Source organism: Egretta garzetta, unplaced genomic scaffold (assembly GCF_000687185.1).
Source record: "Egretta garzetta isolate BGI_Z169 unplaced genomic scaffold, ASM68718v1 scaffold440, whole genome shotgun sequence".
Lineage (NCBI taxonomy): Eukaryota > Metazoa > Chordata > Aves > Pelecaniformes > Ardeidae > Egretta > Egretta garzetta.
The window spans coordinates 1,065,530-1,076,348 of NW_009258293.1; the positions used below are offsets into that span (position 1 = coordinate 1,065,530).

Genomic DNA, 10,819 nt, shown 5'->3' on the forward strand with positions numbered 1-10,819 from the left:
CCGGCGGGTGCGTCCCGTTACCTCCCCATGGAGCGTGCCTGGAAGAAACCCCCAGTGCAGTGTCACGCTGCGGGCGGGAGCGTTTCCGGGGGCGCGGGGCCGTACGAGGGTGAAACGTGGGCAGAACAAAGTGGTCCGACACCCTCGGTCCTCGCGAGGGCGGGCGGCTGGACGCGGCCCCCTTCGCTGATATCCTGGGGAGCCCAGACCTGGACCCAGCACCGCAGGTAGGGCATTACCAGTGCCAAACGGAGGGGGGGCGTTAACGCCCCCCGCCCGGCTAGGCTGTCTGCCCTGTGGTAGAGCCAGAGAACCGGATGTTCGCCTGTAGGTACCTAACCGTACAGCAGCAAATAAATTTGTTTGTTTGTTTGTTTTATACCAGGTTAAAGCCAAAACTAGACTGACCCAGAAGAGCAAAAATCTCCACAGGCTGAAGTCCTTGATGTCGATTATTACAGCATTTGTCACTGTCGGTGGATCAACTCTTCTGGTTCAAGTGGTTTTCCTGGGATAATCCGTCGGTTTCTGCTCAGAGGCCACAGACAAGCAGACGATTCTTGCCCGCTGGGTTTTGGGATCAAAAGAGTAACTGCTGTGGCCAAGGTGTCTGCGGGAGCAGGGCTGGGGCTGCGGGTGCAGCCAGGCTCCGGAGGAGAGCGTGGCAGGGCCCCGAGATCGGCCTCAGCCCAGTGCATGAGCAGCGCAGGACCCGGGGAGCACAAAGGATGGTGTAAAGCAGAGCGGTCCCCACGGCCATACAGCAGCTTGTGTGCTAATGCTTCTCTGAGAGAGCCTGTGAGCTGTGCGCTGGGAATTTGTGGAAGGAGAGTGGCTTGCTAAAAATACCACAAGAGGAAAAAAAAAGTGGCAAAAAAATGTAGTTATCAGTGTGGATTTATTTTCTAACCTGGAAATCCCACATGGGGTTTTAACATTGCAGGTTTCTAGAAGGAAGAAAAAAAAATGCAGAAAGAATTAAAATAGAAAGCACCTAAAAAAAAACAACTCCAAAGGTTTGAGGGAAATAGTTTAGCTTGTTTTTTTTACCAAAACATCAGTATAGTGAGCATATTTCATTCAGGACTTTTCATCATTTTAAAAAAAAACCCCAGAATCGTAGCACGCCCACCATGAGAAGGCGCACATCAGAAACTGCTTCCTTCTCCACAGAAATAGGGCTTTCTACATCCCACTGGTTCTGAGATCTTGTTCTGCTGTTCCTACAGAGAGCACATGGCTTTTGGCAGCCCAGGGATGCGTCTATGCCGATCCGTGAGCGGTTTCTCCTTCGGCACTGCTCGGGATGCCAGCTTCAGTAGTTGATGTGAGCAGCCACGATTAATGTTACAGAAAACCCTCAGGTGTTAGATGTACCTGCCTGTATTGGCTGGATACAGCAGCTTGTGTGCTAATGCTTCTCTGAGAGAGCCTGTGAGCTGTGCGCTGGGAATTTGTGGAAGGAGAGTGGCTTGCTAAAAATACCACAAGAGGAAAAAAAAAGTGGCAAAAAAATGTAGTTATCAGTGTGGATTTATTTTCTAACCTGGAAATCCCACATGGGGTTTTAACATTGCAGGTTTCTAGAAGGAAGAAAAAAAAATGCAGAAAGAATTAAAATAGAAAGCACCTAAAAAAAAACAACTCCAAAGGTTTGAGGGAAATAGTTTAGCTTGTTTTTTTTACCAAAACATCAGTATAGTGAGCATATTTCATTCAGGACTTTTCATCATTTTAAAAAAAAACCCCAGAATCGTAGCACGCCCACCATGAGAAGGCGCACATCAGAAACTGCTTCCTTCTCCACAGAAATAGGGCTTTCTACATCCCACTGGTTCTGAGATCTTGTTCTGCTGTTCCTACAGAGAGCACATGGCTTTTGGCAGCCCAGGGATGCGTCTATGCCGATCCGTGAGCGGTTTCTCCTTCGGCACTGCTCGGGATGCCAGCTTCAGTAGTTGATGTGAGCAGCCACGATTAATGTTACAGAAAACCCTCAGGTGTTAGATGTACCTGCCTGTATTGGCTGGCCACAGAACAGCAGCCCTTCACAGGGGTCAGCGCTGCTCCCGCGCTGGCAGCCACCATAAACACCAGGGCTGCCTCTGCCTGTTCTCTGCCGTGTCTCAGATGGATCCTGGCCCCCTCCATGAGTTTCTGCTTGCATCAGCTGAGATCCAGTGTTTCCCCATGCATCAAGGAAACCAATAAAAGCACCTGTGGAGAAATTAAGCTTTGCAGCCCAGGAAGGGTCTGTCTGCCTTCTCTGGAAAGCAATTGTGGTCTCACATGCAAAGCTGTTATTTATGAACCCCCCGGGTCGCTGTTGGGGAGTGGCAGGAGTGGATGCTGTGCGGGGGCAGGGGAGCTGGAGCCGAGCTGGCAGCGGGACAGGCAGGGCACTGCCATGACCAGCGCAGTACAGGCCAGCGGTAAACAGGAGCAGAGCAGGTCCCGTGACAGTGACCAGATGAGCATGTGAGTCCTGCAGCGAAGAGGCAGCTCTGCGGCCAAGGGAGGATGTCAGTCTGTGTGTTGGGGTCAGGGTCCAGATCAGCACGGGAATGGCTTGCCTGGCTCACGCAGAGACCAAGGGTAAGGGTCTGTGATGAGGCGAGCTCTACAGCTGTGCTACCAAAGAGCTGGCCTCGAGTGCAGGCAGCCACACTGCTGGCACTTCTCTTGACTGCTGGAGAGCCGAGCTTGTTGGCCGGCCTCCCTGTGACTCAACAGAGAAGATCAGGCACATGGCAAGGGCAACGCACCCAGCCAGCCTTCCGCCTCTGCTTCAGCACCAGAGGAACCACGCTCAGAAAACACATTGTGCGTTGACTATAAAAGGAGGCCAGACCAGCTCCAGCGAGCGGTCTGCGAGGCCAGCCCCGGCTCTTGACTGCAGCAATCCCCCCAGGAGACATTCCCCTCCTCCCTGATGGGCCACCCAAGGGACCACCGTGGCAGTTGCAAAGGGGTGGCTCTGTGCCCACAGGGGTTTTACCATGGCCTGCACAAGGCCTCTGCCAGCCAGCAGCAGGGCGCCCCCGGCTGCCCCCGCGCAGCCCACGCGGGGTCACTGCAGCCTGCTCAGCTGCAGAAGCCGACTGCTCTGCTGCCAGGAGAGGTGGCATGTTGTGCAGGTCGTCAGCTCTGGTGGGGATTAGATGAGGGCCAGCACAGGCCAGGGGAGTTTACAGACTCATTTGGGCACAGTCCCTGCCCTCTGCACCAAAGCACATGCTGCTGTCCAGGGATGAGTTTTTTGTGTTCAGCTCTCCCCACCACGCCTCATCCTGCTCGTACCTGCTCTCATTGGAGCACTGCTGGAGCTCCCCACAGGGCTGGCTGACCACCAGGCCTGGCTCCAAGGTGCACATAAGGGTGGGAGATGAGGGGCTCGCCACATCAGCATGCCTTGCTCACAACAGCACTTCACGTCTGGGCAGTTTATACATCAAGGCAGTTTCTCACCCCTTCTTTGTTGGCCAGAGCATCCACAGAAGCTGGGAACAGGCTGCAGGTCTCCAGGGAAGGATGTCCGCCCTCAGCCTGTGCCCTTGGTCAGGGCAGGCGCAGCCTCATCCGTGGAGCAGCATGGGAGACACATGCAAAGAAGTGGGCGCTTCTGCATCAATGCACGTAGACACCTACCCCCACCGCTGATTCAACTGGGAGTGGAAGGGAGGCTGTAGCCCCCCTTCATCTCCTCATCCTCTTTGGGGCTGTCCACCTGCAGGCAATAGAGACCCTGCTCTATAGGCCCTTCTGTGGTCCCTGGAGCTACAGGGTCTGGCTCTCCTGCGCTCTTCTGAACGTTCATCCTGCGCCGAGGGTGGGGAGGTAGCATGCGCCGCAGGGACGCCCCAGCCCAGTATCTGGGTACTCTTTGCAATTGCAGCACCTTCATCTTCGCCAGCAGGCACCAAGACCAGGCCATTTCAGGGGAAGTTGTAAACAATCCAATAGCTCACTGCCCTCTTCAGGGAGGGCCTCACTCCTCCTCACCCCCTGCCCTCCACATCCCCCCACAACCACCCGCTCTCCCTTGTTGCTTGTGATCAGAAGCACCAGACCTGGCACAGACAGAAGAAATGGGACTACAAGCGGAGACGAGCTGATATAAGCCACGAGTTCTCCTTCGGGAGAAGTAGTAGCTTGTCAAGACCAGGCTTGGTCTTGGGCTTCTGAATGCCCTCATGGATTTGGGCCTTGAATCCTGTCAGCACCCAAGCCCCCTTACGGTATGAGTAAACACTCAGCGCTTCAGACAAAGTGGGACGACTTTGATGGCGAGATGGAGGAAGCTCCAGGCGGAGGCTAGGGCCAGAGTAGCTCCTGGGAGATGCAGGCTGGGCAGAGTCTGGAACTGGTGCCCTCTGCTTTGAAAGGGAAAATCCAGCTGATGAGCAGCTCCACGTGTCCCAAATGTGTTCTTTCACAGCCACCTTGGAAGCGCTCAGCTCTAGCAGGGTCCATGTGGTCTGCCTCACTCCAAACACTGGGGCTTTTCCCTCTCCCCTCTTCACACCTGAGAGAGTTTCCCCAGCCACCTGCACCCACACCCAGTTCTCTCCATCATTAACTGTGGTTGACAAATGCTACAGGGGCAAAAGCAGCTCTAAAAGCAGCAACGCTCAGCAGGTAAATCAGCCTTCTCCATCTTATCATTGACGGTTGTCCCACAGCCAGCCTATGGGTGTGCCAGAGCCCGAGCCCTGGTCTGCAGAGCCCTGGCTCAGTGCTGTCTCCATGAGCCGGTTCTCCCAAACGCACCAGCGCTTTGCTGTGCCCACATCAAACCTGCACTGGGGCAACGTCAGGACAGGGACCCTCCCGTCTCAGTCTCTGCCTCCCTCTGGTGCTGCAGGGCTCCTGATGCATGTTTGACTGTTCCTCTGGTCTCCATCTTCCCACAGAGCTCATTTAATGCAAAGCTCAACATGAGAATTAGGCTAAAAACTGGCCTCCCACTACCCTGGATTTCTGGGGAGTGGCACAACCTTTGCGCACCTCTGGTTTGAGGGAGAAATGGAGTGTCTCTGGTGGGCCAGGAGGAGGGAGACACCTCACGTTTGTAAGGGGAGGAGAGACTTCAGGAAGCTTCTCTACCAGGAGGGGTGGTGGGTGAGCAGGGTGGGTGGCCTCATGGTTACCACGTCCTGTAAAACACCAGGCAGTTGCCAAAGCTGAGCTCTACCTTCCTCCATCTCAAGCTGAACCCACAGAGAGGTCCAAATTCCACAAGTGATCCCCCAGCAGCTGCCCAACCTCTGCAGGAGCTGGGGTGGAACACGGACAGCAGACCCGAGAGTGCAGCATCCATCAGCTGCAATCCGTGGCTGGGAGAATTGCTTTTACCAGTTTTGTTTGCAGATTCCCAGGACACGATCACAGAGACAGCAAAAGGCTCACGCCAGGCTCTGTAAAAAGGAGACTTAAACTAGCCAGAAATTCAACAGCACCAGCAAGAGCACCCAGCACTGCAAGGGTGCTGGGCCCATTGGGACACACCACCCTTCCACCACCACTGGCAAGTCTCAGACAAAGTGCAGGTGTGTGGCTACCTCCCACAGTCCACTCACAGCACCCTCAGCTGCTGGATGAGGGATAGTAGCGGTACATCCCTCTCTTATCCTCTGACTGCCCATTTGTGGAGCTATTGCCCATGAACTTCTCTAATCCCTTTTTGACCCCGAGAGGCTCCAGAAGATCCTGTGTAAAGAAGCATTGTCCTTTATCTCTGTTAACCTGTCCTCTTCCAAGTTGCACCAAGTGTCCCTTAGTAGCTGCCTGGAAGTTAAGAACAACAGAACCAGCCCACAGCTCAGTTTCCAAGCACTTACATCATGTCGATTCCCAAATGTTATTCATGAACACTGACATCCAGGCTGAAATCCACAGCTCCAGGTGGGTATGATCATGCTTCAGAAATTCACAAAAAAGACAAGAGAAAACCATGGAGATTGTATTTATTACTGTAACAGAGGAGAGGCTGCTTTATGGATTCATATTTACAAATCTGTTTGCAAAGAAAATAATATCCAGTGTCATTTATTAGCCTATTTTACAGCCCTGGCAAGAAGCGTTCATTTGTAATAGCAGCAAATGCCTATGGTTTGATGGCCTGCTACAGCTAAGTGCAAGGAATAACACGGATCACCTACGTGGTGGCTGGCTGCAGGTGAAGCCCAACACAGGCACATGCATCTGCAGCCCAAAGCAGGGGGGCAGGCACCACATGGCTGCTCCAGCCCATGGGGGGCAGGATGTGGCAACCTGAGCCTGTTCAGTGATTCAAATTTCAGTGCAGTACGGTAGAGCCGGTAACGCTGCCCCGTCTGCATTTCTGGGAAAGTTAGCCCCACATCTGAAGTACAAGTTGTTCAGCTCTTCAGAAGGCAGATGGGATGGGATGGGTGCATGAAGCAGATCCTGGCATGTTTTTGGGGGCATGTTTGACAGAGCTAGTCCTGACATGGGAGCAGGACCTCCTGGCCCCCTGGACCACACAAGCATCTGGTACAAGGAGAGGAACCACAACCCTTGTTCAGCTGGGCACAAACTGAACTCCTGCTGTGGAGCTCATCCGAGCAAATGTCTTCCCTGGAAAACCTGTTCACGCACATAGAGAGATTGAAGCAGCCAGCAGGCTTGGGGCACTCTCTGCACGCAGCACCTTATGCCCAAACTTTTGGTACAGATTCAGACATCAGCTTTAAACCTCACTGCTGGCAGGCCTCAGTGCCCCACTGCAATCAGGAGAGGATGATCCCGGTCCCCACATGAAAAGGAGGGAGACGGAGAAATGCAAATGCAACCTTGGATGCTACCAGCAGATTTAGCATCGCATGAGTAATCCCAACACGCAGCTTTTTGCAGCAGACCTACCTCCCGCAGAAAAAACTTCAAAGAAAGAGAAGAGTAACACCAGGATGCCACAGAACTAGAAATTGCTGCTTGCTAAGAAACATGTGACAGTGTCTGGAGGCTGCAGGGGAATCCATGCGGTGCCTCTGGAATACACTGTCCTTGCTGTGCCGCAGGGATTAAACAGCAGAAGTGAGAATGCTGAGCTGCCTGCCTGATACCACCCCTACACAGGCTCCACCACATCTCAGCTGCTCAGACCTGCTTCTTCTTTCTCTTCCCTCCCCACCCCTCCACAGCTCCCATGGGAATTTGGTGGGAAGAGCACAGGTTGTCTCCAGGCAGTATCAGCATTTCATGAGCACATGGCAATGCTGCTGCTCTGCCTGGAAAGGCACATCCGAGCACTTCTTACTGTTCATGGCCTTCCCTGCTTTCTTTAGGTCTGGGCTGAACCAGGAGGGTGGGCAAAACTGGTATTCAGTCCCCAGCAGAGCAGTCTGGGAAGGACCTGGAACCAGGCATGGGGGTGCCAGCACCGTGGAGGCTGCTCTGAGCATTGTCTCAGATGCTCTTCAGGAAAGCTGGTGTCAGCTCACGCTGGCCATAGCAGAAAGGAGCTGCAAGGCCGCTGGGGTTACCCCTCCAGAGGATATGGCCCTCATTAGGAGGATGCCAAAGAGGTTGATCTGTTTGTTGTCAGGTGCGTGGCTTTCCTCTCGTCCCCAGCCCCCATGGCGTGGGTGGGTGCTGGTTTAGCTCAGCACAGAGCTGATCCCACATGCTAACCACATGCTGCTGTGCAGCTCTGAAGCTGCCTAAAGGAGGAGGTGAGGTAAATGCTGTGCAGATCCAGCCTGCCAGGGCTCCCAGCTGTGTGATGCCTGCCTATCCAGCCACCAGCAGCTAAGGTTCAAATACCTCCTTTCCCTGGGCTGCTATGTGCTTCCACTGACTTGTGCAGACCAAGGAATCCCTCTGCCACAGTGAACCCCCTGCACCTTCACATTGCTCTACCAACAGCATCATGAGGTGTCAGAACAACCCTCACACCTCCAGCCAACAGTCTGCAGAGGTGAACCAGGCTGGCTCTATAGCAGTGGAATTATTCCCAATGAGGCAGCACCTTCCCCAGGACCAGCTCATGCCACAACACAGGAGTGATGTCCTCCTACCTGAAGCCAACTCTGCATCTAGAAGGGAGATGGAGAATCTCGCTGCCCCCGGTAGCAGTTTCTCACAGATGTCACAGCCCTTTCAATGAGCAACCAGTCCTGCGGCTCCACGGAGGAGGGCTGTCCCCCCCTGACACACACTGGAAAGCCAGGAACCTCTGAATCTGGCCTGGCATGTCCAAGGACTTCCTGGTGCTGAACAGCCTGAGCCTTCCAGGAGTGTCTAGTCCTTGTCCTCGAGGTCATATGCTGGGAGATACTCAGGGTGTGACAACAACAAGGAGAATGGAAGAAGCCTAAGTGGAGGGGAGAAGACTTCGGGCACCCAGTAACTCCCCAGAGCGATGTCTTGGACCCCAGGGCCAGCGGCTCAAACCAGCCCTTTGATGAAGCTTGTGTCCAAGTGCACTATCAGCATGCGAAGAAAGGACATTTCTTTGCGCGTGTTCTCAAAGATAACGCGAGGGTCGTCAGACTGGCAGCGCAGGCAGTTGGGGGCCATCACCATGGCCAGGTTATTCACATCCATCTTTGTTCTGCCCACATTTGACGGCTGAGCAAAGATCTGCAGGTAATAAGAAGACATTCAGCTGGAGCAGTGGAAAAGGGCAAGAGACTCCAAACACATGGCCTGAGAAGAGGCGCAAGGACAGCAGAGATGTCTCCTTGGAGGACAATGCCCCAACAGCCACACATTCACAGGGCAAGACCATTATACTCTGACATAGCTTGACAGCGTGGGAGCCTCAGCAGACAGGGAACATCTCTTGCAGATCTCAACCTTTGGGACCGGTCCCAGTGCTCCACAAGGCCAGGAACACTGTTTATTGCTCCAGTAAGGGACAAGGCCAGAAGACCCCCCTCCGTCAATCCCACCTTAAATACAGGTGAGAAGTCCCCAAACCCTGCTGATGGCCCACCACAGCTGTCCCACTGACTGTGCCCCACGTGCTCCAGGCTCCCAGCTGGCGGCAGGGGCATGGGACCATGGGGGCTACCTACCTGCAGGAAGTGGATGAGGTAACACAGCACCAGCCTGTTGAGCTCTGGCAAAAGCTGCACCACGGCCACGGCAGCATCAGGGTTCTCGTAGTTGTTGATACACTCTTTGTAAAACTGCTGGGGGATCACAGGCTCCTCCAGCTCCCGATACCACAGCTTGAGAAGAGAGGCTGGGCAGAAAGTAGGGTGCATGAGAGCAGCTCTAGTGACCTCCCTACCACCTTCAGAGGCAAACTTGGCAGCGAAACTGAAAGCCTCAGGAAACAGAGGGCAGAGATTGTGCACTTGTGCTGCTTCACCTGATTTCAGTCTTGGCTCTGAGATTCTCAGGCAGCCAAACTGGCCAGTTAGAGGGAAAGGCTGGCTCTTATCTACCTGCTCCTCCAGGAAGCGGCTCCAGGGCCGCCTAAAGGAAAGGACAACACGACTAGAGTGCTGCTGCTGAACGACTCCCAGCCGCTCTGCATGCTGCCCAGCCTGCACAGCCTCACTCTGTGGGAGCCAGCTGGAGACCGAGGCTCCCCCACCACCCCCAGCGTTTTACTATGGGCAGTATTTGGAAAGGCAGCGGAAAGGCAGAGAATGAAAACCCAGCTGGTGAATACAGCCTGTGTACATGTCCCTACGCAGCCGCACACCTCCTGGGCTGCTCTGGTCCCTTCCCCTCCATGCTCTACCATGGCTGAGGCTGCAGCACACACGCCTGCTGTGTTCCCATACCTGGGATGTTGGGGTCACTGAGGCCGCTTGGGATTCTCCACTGATCCACCTGCAACTTCAATGCATTGACTTCATCTATGTCACCAGGTATCCTGCAAACAGAGACACAGCAAAAGTGCTTTAGAGAGCAGGCAACGTGCCTGGTATGGCAGCTGGCCAGCAAACCGTGGCTCCAAAGCTGCTTCCAGGGCCCCGGGGAGAAGGGGGCACGCACCAGCAGCATCTACAGAAGCAGTTCCTCAGAGAGAACAGGTTGCCTGTTTTTAAACATAGCTTTAAAGCGGCGTAGAAGAAAAACTTCTCTCCATCCCACTACCTCAGACATCAACTATTTATCTGTCCTCAGGAGTGATTATTTTCTGTAACTGGGCCTCTCTGCAGCATGTTCACTCCACAGATAAGAAGCATCTCTGGCTAAATATACCAGGACACAAGAAACCTTTACAAAGCAAAGTTGAGTCTTTTGCTAGCTACCTTAAATCAAGTTTAGCTACTGAAAACCTAAAAACCAACAAAAAAACAAACCCAAACCAGAATTCCCTATATTCACCATACAGATTCTTTGTCTCTTTTGACTCCTCACCTCTTGTGCATCATCAAGGCTGATGCGCTGTTGATGAACTGCTCGGTCCAAGAGCTCATCCCTTCCCCACACCAGCCAACTACTGCCGTTGAAATTGATGAAAGTTCAATGCCTTGCCTGGGTACATGCTGTCCTAAGTAGTTCAAGTAACATCTGTGCTGTCCCCTCTGCACTAATGCATGCAAATGTATTAGCATTTAGTGTACTTTAAGAGGTGATTCCTGAAGCTGGGAACTCCACAGCAGAGTGCTATTGCCAGGGAAGAGGATGCACATGGAGGTCAGTCTTGATTTCTTGGCTTTGAGGACTGTTATGTGGGTGGCTCAAAAGTAACACAGCACCCCGAAAGCTCACCTGAAAATCCCCTCTGTCTGTTCTCCTCCCAGAGCCAGGACCTGCTGCGATAGCTGCGTCTGCACCCAGGGCAGCTTCTTACCCGGGTACATGTCCTGCTGCCGCAGCATGATTTCCTCCA

At 53.6% G+C, this 10,819-nt stretch overlaps 1 protein-coding gene across 1 annotated transcript in view; it reads right to left on the reverse strand.

Moving 5' to 3' along the window:
• Window positions 1-5,960: 5,960 nt before the first annotated feature.
• LOC104125397 (rho GTPase-activating protein 39-like) overlaps window positions 5,961-10,819 on the reverse strand; it is a 42,568-nt gene continuing 37,709 nt past the window's right edge. Inside the window, exons 9-12 of the mRNA XM_035893357.1 lie at window positions 10,699-10,814; window positions 9,762-9,853; window positions 9,042-9,211; window positions 5,961-8,604 (exon numbers count right to left, since the gene is read on the reverse strand). Coding sequence (XP_035749250.1) covers window positions 8,410-8,604; window positions 9,042-9,211; window positions 9,762-9,853; window positions 10,699-10,814 — 573 coding nt within the window. The 3' untranslated portion in view covers window positions 5,961-8,409. The remainder of the gene's footprint in view (window positions 8,605-9,041; window positions 9,212-9,761; window positions 9,854-10,698; window positions 10,815-10,819) is intronic.